The sequence below is a fragment of the Trichoplusia ni genome, chromosome 13 (genome assembly GCF_003590095.1).
Source record: "Trichoplusia ni isolate ovarian cell line Hi5 chromosome 13, tn1, whole genome shotgun sequence".
In the NCBI taxonomy this organism is placed as follows: Eukaryota; Metazoa; Arthropoda; class Insecta; order Lepidoptera; family Noctuidae; genus Trichoplusia; species Trichoplusia ni.
The window spans coordinates 2,379,999-2,392,119 of NC_039490.1; the positions used below are offsets into that span (position 1 = coordinate 2,379,999).

Below are 12,121 nucleotides of genomic sequence, written 5' to 3' on the forward strand. Positions count from 1 at the left end.
TTGAATAAGCCTTATAAATCTTACCTGTATTATGTAAATCTGTGTTCGTAAAGTTATAAGGTTGTAGGTGGATATAATCAAAATATCACACATGATAAGATGGGTTGTATAAGTGCATAAAAATACTACTCAATGATTTCTTGCATTTCATAACGTACATGATGGTCTTAATTAATTAATAGACGACTTACCGATCTGATGGATATTCTAATTTATCTTCGATCAACTGGAGAATATCATATCTTTTGATAAACGAAACCTGGTACAAAAATCGACATCATCGTATTCTTCGAAATAGCAATGACGATCTTTAAAAATTCTGGGACGTCGTACAATTCCATCTAAGCAATCTAAATTTTCTAAAATGTTATTTGCAAAAATAAAATTATATGCAGCGTCCATTTTGACGTGACTTTGACAATCTGTTAGTGTCTAACAGACGTCTTGACCGGTGATTAGATTTAATGCCTTGTTAAGCGAAGTTAACAGACGTTTAGTCGTGGTGGGACACTCGATAACTTTAACAGTCCGTTATCTGTCTTAACAGACCGTTAAATATTTAACAGAGTATGGTGAAACTGGACCTTAGGACTCCGAAGTTGACTCTGCGGTAATTTTTCAGTAAAATGGTTGTGGGAGATGGGTCATTACAAATAAAACAAAGCGATTTTAGTAAATGTGTTACATTAAACGTCAATATAAATGATTAAACTACATTTTATCTTCGTTCAATAAATTCTAGGTATTACCTAAGATGGTAATAGAGAAGCTCAAAGTCTTAACAATTCGGGAAAAAATGTGAAATGGCTCTTAATATTCCGTACTACGCTGCGCTCTGCTCTACTCTATCGTTGAAGCGGGAGAGAGGGAGTGGGGAAGCAAAGCAACATGTAACCGCGTGGCGCCCGCGCCCCCCGCACAGCCGCCTTTGTTTTGTCGTCTGTCAGTTATTCGTGCGTTAGCGTTGCCACTGCCCGCTTTTACGTTTGTTTTGTGCGCTATTATCACATCTAAATAGTTGCTGTGACCACATAATTAATATGGACATCAGAAAGTTTTTTGGTGAGTATCACTTGCGTTTAGCTTTCGTATTTTCCGTCCGTAAAATAACGTTAATTGATTTGATTATAAATGCTGATTTTGCATCGGTTTTTAAAATCGCAAAGATCCGTTTCTAGGCACGATATCCGATTCTTAAGGGTGCGGTGAACGAATACTTTTCCATACAAACGTAATACCAAAATCATTGTCGCTACGAACATATCACCGAATTAAAGTTATGTTATTCGGATGCAGACGGTATTTATCTAGGTTCCTATTAAACTTTTAGTTTAAAACATTCACTATTTACGAAATGCGAGCGAATTTCATTTCGTATATTTTAACACCGCTAACAGCATGTTTTGAACTTAATATTTCTGTACTTAAAACTTTAATATTCTTAATATCCTTTTAATAGGAACACAGATTATATAGTCTAGTTGCAATTTATCAAAAAATAAGTGGACAAATAATAAGTTTTCATTCATAATTTTTGGTATTACGGAACATAACCAAATTCATCACAAATCTGAAATGATATTATCGCTGTCGCATGTCTCACCAACGTCCAACGAGTTATGTCTGTGTGCGTGTAGGCACTGCACGTCGCCGTGGCATGCGCTGGCTGGCGTTGGGTTCGACATTATAACTATTAGGTATTATACCATAGAAATCTAAATAATAAGTTGTTATTTAGATTTCTATGTATTATTCCCAAGAAAAATATTGTTTTGTTGTTTTTAGTTAAATTAAGTGTTCATTTATGACGACGACGCAATAAGTGATAATTAAAATTAAATTAATAGTTAAAAAAAATAATAATTTGGACAACGGGTAGAGCGAGGGCGAGCACATAGGTTATGTTTACTTTTTGTCTGCTTTACTCGGGTATAGCGCGCCTAGTTACCTAGTTTATATATATATAGATATAAAAAATATCGTTGACGCTAGTCCTTGCGCAGGCTCAAGCCTGCCGCCGTCTTGAAGGGCATTTATGCTTTCAATGTGAATTGCGGACCAGAAGAAGTTGTTGCTATTTCAAATATTTTACTTTGCAGTTTTAAAAAGAAAGAAACCTGAAGGAGCAAGCAGTGACAGCGATGATCCCGTGGGTGACCTGGCGAGACCTAGCACATCCGAAGAACCGAAATTAGTTTCCGACTCTTCGATAAATGACTGCAACGAAAATGACATCGGTAAATTTATTGGACAAGCATCAATGTTATCGACTGAAATGAAGAAAGAATTGCTTGAAAACACTTGGTCTCCATCTGCGACGTATGACTTTGCGGAAGACGCTAAACATTTGAAGAGGAAATTCAATTATTCATGGTTGGAAACGTACTCTCCATGGTTGGCCTATTCCAGGCACCAAAAAGGAGCCTTTTGTAAATATTGTACATTGTTCCCGCCAAATCCAAATTCTTTTAGAGGCGTATTAGGGTCATTTATCATAAGGCCGTTTTGTAAGTTCAAAGATATTCACGAGCATTGCAAAAAGCACATGGAAACCCACTTCCATAAGATGGCACTGGAAGCCGCTAAATCATTTCTTGGAAGTGTACCTGTAGATTTACAACTCAACAAATACTCCCGGGGCATTATTGAAGAAAACCGAAAAATTATAACATCTATTATTTCCTGCATTACGTTTTGCGGGTCGCACGACTTAGCTCTGAGAGGAAAACATTATGGCGAAGGTATTCTCGAGGACTTATACAAGCTACGAATTGACGCGGGAGATTTAGTTTTGAAGAAACACTTTGAGCATGGGAAAAAGAATGCAAGCTATCGATCGATTCATATTCAAAATGAAATTATCGCAACTTGTGGAGATGTTATTAAGGCAGACATTGTGAAAAAAGTAAAAGAAGCAGAAGCTTATAGTGTGTTAGCAGACGAAACAGCTGATATTTCCGGTACTGAACAATTATCGATTGGGCTGCGATATTTTGACGAGGAAGCCAATGAGGTTCAAGAAATGTTCGTCGGATTTGTTGAGCTGAAGGGTCTGGATGCGAAATCTATTGCATATTGCATTGATGAGTTTCTGACAAAAGAAGACCTTAATCCTGCTGATAAATGCGTTGGTTTTGGATTTGACGGTTGTTCGACGATGTCCGGAAAAGACGGTGGAGTACAAGCGATCCTTCGCAAAAAATATACCAAAGCACTGTTCTTTCATTGCTCGTCCCATAAACTGAATCTGGTAATAAATGATCTCAATAGTCTTCCTGAAATTCGAAACACCATGGGAACCACTAAAGATATTATAAATTTTTTTCGGGAATCTGTTTTGAGAAGAAAATTGGTACCTAATATTGCCAGGCTCTGCGAAACAAGATGGAGTGAGAAACATAAAACTATCAGAGTATTTAAGGAGAATTTTCCTGTTATATTGGAAGCCTTAGAAAACTTATCGCGTGAAGGAAACAGTGCTACTCGAAAAAGTGCCTTTCAACTCCATGCGGCTGCTTTCAAATATCACTTCAATGCCGCGCATTGTTGGGAAACAACGTCATCGAAGCAATCACCCAGCAGAAAGCCCTTCAGAATTCTGGAAAAAATCATTAATAATACCATACTTGGACTCCGTTATTACATCGCTTGAAACACGCTTTGCTGAAGAAAATACTCCATCATTTGCTTTATCTAAATTACACCCCGCACAAATGCAAACGATGTCAGTCGAAAATCTCACAGAAACTTGCGAAACTATTGCTCAGTTTTATAATTTACCAAACATAAAAATTGAAGTCGAGCTTTGGCAGCAATTCTGGTATAATAAACCAAACTCAACAGATCAAACGGTTGTTGATATCCTAAAAGAAGCAAAAACCTTCTTTCCCGACACGGAAAAAGCGTTGAAAATTTTGATCGCTCTTCCATGCACGACGTGTACGGTAGAGCGATCGTTTAGCAGCCTCAGGAGACTAAAAACCTGGCTAAGAAGCACTATGAGTGAAAATCGCCTCAATGGTTTGGCCATGATGAGTGTGCACCGAAAACTTATACATGGAAACTTACAAGATTTTAATAATAAAGTGGTCGAGAAGTTTACAATGAATCCCCGAAAATTATATTTTAATTAACCTAATATAAACAAACAACGACCATTATAATATTAAAATCTGATAATTAAACAAAATACGCTGTACGCTGTACACTTATTCAAATTCAAACTCCTTTTTATTCTATTTTTCTAATAAATATTATTATAACTTATTTACAAGTTTTTTATTGCATAGTCAAGAGCTCGTGCTCCTGTAGCTTTACACATTGGACTCTGTACTGTCACAGAATACCTACAATTCATACCTACTTTTCTCATTCATAGAGAATGAGAAAAGTATGAATTGTAGTAAGTAAAGTCAACTTGCCCCCCCCTGCGCCATCGGCTGGCGACGCCCTTGTTAATTAGTCATAATAATCAAATAACTAAAACCGCTCCTTGCGTCAGATGCAACAGCACTGAACATTTACTTTTCAATTGCAGACAGTTTAAAGAAATATCCTCTCCTCAAGAGCGATACGAGTTTATTAAATCTAAAAATTGGTGTGTTAATTGTTTAAGCTCTTCGCATTCAGTTAAGGCGTGTAATTCGCGACATGTTTGTAATTTTTGCCAAAAGAAACATCACACTCTTTTACACTTTAATAACAATAATTTACCAGATAATAATTCGACGGTACAGCTTCATACGTTTACTCGTCAAGACAACAAACATAATAGTCAAGTTTACGGTGCACCTGTGACTTATTCTCAACCTTATGTTGATGACGCTAAGGTCGGTTTTGCAATGAACGCATCGTCCCAGCAGTCCGTCGCCGGTGTCAGTGCTCCGCACGTTAGAGATGGTGTGTCACCCGCTGCTATGATATCTCGAAAAAACAATGAATCTAACCAAACCTGCACTACGATACTTTTATCAACCGCGCAAGTTTACGCCTATCATAAATATAATAATAAGAAGATTATTCGTTTGTTATTGGACAATGGTTCACAAAATAATTTAATTACATTGAAGTGTTGTAAATTACTTAATTTACCGGTAATACCGCTTTATAATTCGTCTCTTAGGGGCGTAGGTTTATCGTCTCGTCCTATTCATGGTTATGTTTATTTAACAATTGAGTCTCGAGTCTCATCGAACAAATATTATATCCACGCTTTAGTTGTTGATTGCATAACTGAGAAACTGCCCAATTTCCAGATTAACTCTCGCGAATTTGATTGTCTCAACAAAGTACCTCTAGCTGACCTTACTTGGAATATTCCGGGAAATATTGATATGGTGATTGGTGCCCAATTGTTCCCTTATGTTGAGAAAAGTCCAAAAGGCAATGTTACAATCTTCCAAACCCAACAAAGTAACAAACTTCCTAAATAAATTAATAGATAGAGGCTTAGTCATTAAATCTGCTAACTGATTATTTGTAGAAATATAAACCACCTTTATAAGTCCCTGTTCTACCTTTTCCTTAATAAAATTATATTTTATATCTATATGTTTGAGACGTTTCTGATCAGGATTATTAACAGTCTTTAAAGTACTCTGATTATCTTCGAAAATAGTTACATGTTCCAAGTTAACATTTACATCTTTAAGTAGTTTGATTAACCAACAAGCCTCTACAGAACTTTCACACAAAGCTACTAACTCAGCCTCAGTAGTACTTAATGTCACAATATTTTGTTTTTTAGACTTCCAAGAAATAGTATTACCATAAAGTTTAAAAACATATCCACTAGTGGATTTTCTATCTACACTTCTAGCAAAATCAGAATCAGCATATCCTACTAAAGTATTATTAATATTACAATTGTTATAAACCAACTGATAATTAACTGTTTGTTTTATGTATCTAAGAACTCGCTTTAAAGCTTTTACAAGTTTTACACTAGGCTTTCCTTGAAATCTGCTTAAGTATGAAACAGCTGTAGCTAGGTCTGGTCTAGTACTAACCATACAATACATTAAAGATCCTATGAGCGATCTACAATAGTTTTCCAATGTCATATCTATATCAGTGTTTAAGTCTAGTTGTAAATTAGGATCCATAGGTGTGTCCATGCCCTTACAATCTTGCATACCATATTTCTTTAACACAGTTTGTAAATACTTAGTTTGATTAAGATAGATCTGTCCATTTTGTTTTAATATAGAAATTCCCAAATAACTTAATTTATTATGTCCCATATCTTTCATTCTAAAATTTTTAGACAAATATATTTTTAGTTTTTCTATTTCTTTAGTATTTGACCCAAAAATTAACAAATCGTCAACATAAATTAATAAGTATATATCTTTCTTAAAATACAAACAATAATCATTTTTAGATCTCTCAAAACCATAAGTAGTTATAACCTCGTTAAATTTTTCATACCAATATTTGGGAGATTTCTTTAATCCGTATAATGACTTATTAAGTTTTAATACATGACCATTTGGTATATTCAATCCCTGAGGGGGTTTTAAGTATACATCTTCATCTATCCTACCATAAAGAAAAGCTCCTTTAACATCCATTTGATGAATATTATAGTCTCTGTGTGCTGCTACAGACAGCAACACTCTTAATGTTTGCAGTTTCAATACTGGTGAGTAAATATCTTCTAATCTTTCTGTTTGCTGAAATCCTCTTACAACCAACCTTGCTTTATATATTTCCTTGTCTCCAATTTCTTTTCTAGTGAATATCCATTTGCTATCTATTAATTTCTTATTCTCTGGTTTAGGTACTAATTTCCATGTTTCACTTTCTTGTAGAACTTTCATTTCTTCTGATATAGCATCTTCCCATTGCTGTTTATCTTCTCTGTTCTTTATCTCTTCAAAACATTGTGGTGTATCAGAATGAATTGTGAGCAAAGCATATAATAGATCTCCTGTATCTTCATCATCATCTAACTGGTAATCTGTATGCCATTTAGGTTTTTTAGTATTTCGTTTAGGTCTCTCCCTATTTGTTAGCTCCTTTTCAACCTGACTATCTTCTATTTCTTGCGCTGCATCTTCATAAACTTCTGTGTTTTCTTCTCTGCATAACTCTTCATTCTGCCTATCTTCTGTCTTTTTCTCTGTCATTCTTTTATTCTCTTCCTTTTCTGGTGATTTTCTTCTTTCTTCAGATTCTTTGTCTTTTTCTTGTGCGTCTTGGTGAGGTAGATAAATTCTTGGTACATATTTTTCTTTAGGTTTTTCATCAAATATTACATTTCTTGCATGCACTGTTTTTTGTGTTTCAGGATCAAATAGTATATAACCTGCTGAAGCATATCCAATCATTATCATTTTACGTGCTGTGTTATCAAGCTTCTGTCTGTGCTCTTTAGGTACATAATTATATGCTAAGCTTCCAAATACTCTCATGTTTGACACATTTGGCTTTCTTCCTTCCCAGAGTTCACTTGCAGTATGGTGCCTGCCTGCTGATGGACTTCGGTTACTGACATATGCGGAGTACAATACAGCATCTCCCCAAAACTCTTTTCCTAATGTCGAATCTAATAAAATTGTCCTGGCCTTTTCCATTAACGTTCTATTCATTCTCTCTGCTACCCCATTCATTTCTGGATTATATGGAACCGTGTACTCTAATTTAATTCCTTTGTAATAACAAAAATCTTGAAATTCTTTAGTTACATATTCCTTACCATTATCTGATCTAAGTTTTAATATATTCCTATTAAAATGGTTCGTAACATAATAATAATATTGTTTAAATTTACTAAAAACTTCACTTTTATTATTTAAGAGGTATATCATTACAAAATGAGTGTAATCATCAATAAAGGTTATAAAATATCGATATCCTTCTCTTGTAGGTGGGGTAATGGGCCCACACACATCTGTATGCACTAATTCTAAAGGCCTGGACGCCCTACGACCCTGTCTATTAAATGGTTGTCTTGTCATTTTACCTGTCAAACAATGTTCACACAATGTATCATAATTATTAGTTTTTAAGTCACCTAATCCATCTACCATGTTATTTTGTTTCAACAAACTTAAATTTTTTATTCCTAAATGTCCAAAACGTCTATGCCACAAGTTAACATCATCAATATTCGTGTAGTCACATTCCAGTTTATCTATTAATAATTTGACTGTATAAAGTGAACCTTCTTGATTTCCTATCATGGAAAGATCATTATAGTCATATATTCTAACCTTACCTTTGAAAAATTCTACTCTAAAACCATGGTTTTCCATTTTAGATACTGACAGTAAGTTTTTTCTTAAATCAGGAACATAATAAACATTTTTAATAGTAAAATATGATTCTTTTCTACCAACAAAACATTTTACATTAATATTACCTATGCCTTCTGCTTGTAACATAATACCATTTTTAGCTGCTGCAATTATTTTAGGTTTACTTAATTTTATGTAATTTATAAAAAAACTTTTATCATTAGTTAAGTGATCAGAGCAACCTGAATCTACACACCATGTTGTATAGTTACTTTCATTTGTATTCACCTCGCTAATACTCAGCGGTGCACCCTCTTCAAATGTTGACAAGAATGTATGATGGTCCTTTTCATTGTGCTGTCCCCTATATTATCCTCGTCCTTTGCCATGTCCACGTCCTCTGCCATATCCACGTCCTCGTCCTGTGTTTGTTTCTGGTCCTGTTTGACCGCGTCCTGCATTACCTCCTCGGGCTGGTCCGTGATGTCCTCTCCCTCTATTTCGGCATTGAAACTTCTTATGGCCCGGCAAACCACAGTTGTAGCACAGGAAAGTATTGTTGACTGCCGTTGTCTCCTCTAATTTTGTCTTCTTTCTTTTCTCTTCTTCCCCCAGCAATCTTTCTTTGACGAAGTTGACACTAAGATCAGTCATAGTTTCCAAAGTTGTTATCACCACTTCATACGATTTCGGCATACTGAGTAAAATGTAATTCACCTTTTCTTCCTCTGACAGGACGGACCCTCCATTTTTGAGTTGTGTAAACAATTCTTCCATTTGAGTGAAATGTGTCTGTAATTTTTCATTTTCATTATACTTTATTTCCATCAGCTGTCGTCTAATAAATATTTTTGACCTTGTATTTTTCTTCATAAAATTGTCCTCCAGTTTCTGAATCATACCATATGCCGTCTTCTCATTTTTTATGTATTCTATGTGACTGTCTGCGATGGAGCTTACTAAGATGCTTACTGCTTTTGTTTCCTTTTTTATATTTTCTGTTTTGCTGGCAAAATCGTTGGTTTCTATAGCCTCTAAGCATTCCTGCTCTTTTAATATTGTTTTCAGTCTGTATTTCCAGGTATCAAAATTTTCTCCTTCAAATTGCTTTATTCGACCTAACTCGTACTGTCCTGCCGACGCCATTTTGACTATACACGTTGCGCTCGACGATGTCTTTTCCTATAATTGACTGCCGGGGTTTCATAAACAGAGAACTTCCGAGAACCACGCTCTGCTACCACTGTTGGTTATTTTTCGTGGATCGTGAAATAATAAATCTTGACATTCAATCACTTTTACTATTTATTTCTATTTTTCCCTTTTACAAGTACACAATTCCATACAGACATTTTTTTTCAACCGGAAGACAGTGTTACCATAAACTCAACTAAGTTCCATTCTTAAATTATAGATTAAATTAAGACTGTTTGGAGATTGGAACATTGCCTTTTGGACTTTTCTCAACACCTTATATTTACTTAGGTGATAGGTTAAACTCGAACGCTTCCGCTCCGCCCGCTTTTTTGACCACTTTCGGTTATATTCTAATGGGAGACTTTCCGTCGTCCTTTATGGAAAATAATTGCCCTGCTTCTTTTGCTGCCATCACATTAAGCAATATGGAGTCCTGTCTTCATAAATTTTGGGAATTAGAAGAGATTCCGAATAAACGTTTTATGTCGCCCGATGAAACGGAATGTGAAAATTTATTCACAGGTTCCGTGACTCGCGATATAGATGGTCGATATACCGTATCCTTTCCGTTCAGTAGGAATCCCGCTGATTTAGGTAATTCTCGTTCAGTTGCACACCGACGTTTTCTAGCTTTAGAACGCAAATTAAAACATACGCCCGCAATTCGTGAAGATTATAATAAAGTCATTGCTGATTACTTACAAAATGGTTATTTGTCGGAGGTATCTTCTACGGATAGCCAAAGTGATGGTTATTACATACCTCATCACGCTGTTATTAGGCAAGATAAAGTCACAACTAAATTAAGAATTGTTCTTGACGCTAGTGCCAAAACTCACACAGGGCTGTCACTCAATGATGTTTTGCATTCAGGGCCTAACCTACAGGCAGATCTTTTTCTGCTTTTACTTGATTTCCGATTATATCCTATAGCATTAACTGCAGACATTAAACAAATGTATTTACAAATTAACTTACTAGAATCGCAACGGAAATATGTAAAAATATTATTTCGTTTTAATGAAAATGAGAAGTTACGCACTTTTCATTTTAACCGGGTGCCGTTCGGTCTTAAGTCTAGTCCTTTTCTTGCCATGCGCACGGTTCGACAACTGGCGACAGATGAAGGAAACCGCTTCCCTGATGAAGCTTCTATTGCTCAATCCAAGTTATATATGGTTGATCTAGTGACCTCTGTTTCTGATGAGGGCAGCGCTATATGCCTCGCTAAAGAGCTTATAACTTTATTTAAAAGTGGTTGTTTTGATTTAGTCAAATGGGCAAGCAACTCATCCGCACTTCTTGATAGCCTGCCGCATTCTCATCTCGCACTAGTTAATTTCTCTGACGATGCCAGCAACAATTTGAAGATTTTAGGTCTCTCGTGGATTCACCACGAGGACGTTTTTTTGTTGACTACTTCTTGTGTAGATGATAAATGCACAAAACGCACCATACTGTCTTTCATCGCGCGTCTATTTGATGTTCTGGGTCTTGTATCACCAGTTATAGTATACGCGAAATTACTTATTAAAGATCTTTGGATAAGTAAAGTGGACTGGGACGATACTCCTCCCGAACATATAGTTAAATGTTTTTCAAATCTTGTGAAGGAACTACCTTTGTTATCTAAGATAAAAATACCCCGTACATCGGTGTTCATAATAATTGCACCGTAAATTTAGTAGCTTTTTGTGATGCAAGCCTTAAGGCATATGGTTGCGTCATTTACTTGCACATAACTGATGAGGTAGGAAACATTGTTGTACGACTTTTGTGCTCTAAATCTAAAGTTTCCCCTGTCAAGATTTCAACGCTCGCTCGTTTGGAGTTATGTGCCGCAGTTTTGATGTCACGTCTAGTAAGGATCGTGCTTGATACCTACAGGGCTCGCACTACAATTTCCGGTGTTTACACCTTTTCTGATTCAACTATAGCCCTTTCGTGGGTACACTCATTACCACATAAATGGTCCATATTTGTCAGCAACCGCATAGCTCAGTTCCAGGAAAACCTGAATCCTCAGAACATTTATCATGTCTCAGGAGCTGAAAATCCTTGTGATTGTCTTTCTAGGGGATTGTTACCCTCCCAGTTGATTGATCATGATCTCTGGTGGAACGGTCCTACTTGGATGCGTTCTCCGCCTGATATGTGGCCAATACAATCTGTTTCAATAACATCATGTGAACAGCTTCCTGAGTTTAAATCAAATACTTTGACAACTACCGTTCAAAATACACCACCAATACTTTATGAACGTTTTAAATGCATTTCATCTTGGAATAAATTACTCCGCGTCATAGTATATGTCTTACGCTTCGTTAAAAAATTACCGCTTTCTAAAGTTATTGTAGCCTCCGATTTAAATATCGCTGAGAAGACTATTCTTCGCTCAGTCCAGAAGGTACATTTTCAAACTGAAATTGACAGACTAAAGAAAAATGATCTACCATCTAAACAATTTAGACATCTCTGTCCTTTCATTGATGAGGATGGAATTCTTAGAATTGAAGGTTGACTCTCAAAGTCCGATTTACCTTTCGAATGTAAACATCCGGTATTGCTACCAAAACGTGACCATGTCGTTGATCTGTTAATAGATTATCACCACAAATTAAATTTGCATACAGGCGCAAGCTTATTGATGTCCATTCTGCGACAACGTTACTGGATACTTTCAG

General features: G+C 35.9%; 1 protein-coding gene across 1 annotated transcript; it reads left to right on the forward strand.

Annotated features, from left to right (window-relative positions):
• Positions 1-1,871: 1,871 nt before the first annotated feature.
• Positions 1,872-3,749, forward strand: LOC113500015. Its single transcript, XM_026880659.1, has one exon. The coding sequence runs from the start codon at positions 2,261-2,263 to the stop codon at positions 3,650-3,652; it is 1,392 nt and encodes a 463-aa protein (XP_026736460.1). The 5' UTR covers positions 1,872-2,260; the 3' UTR covers positions 3,653-3,749.
• The last annotated feature ends 8,372 nt before the right edge of the window (positions 3,750-12,121 follow it).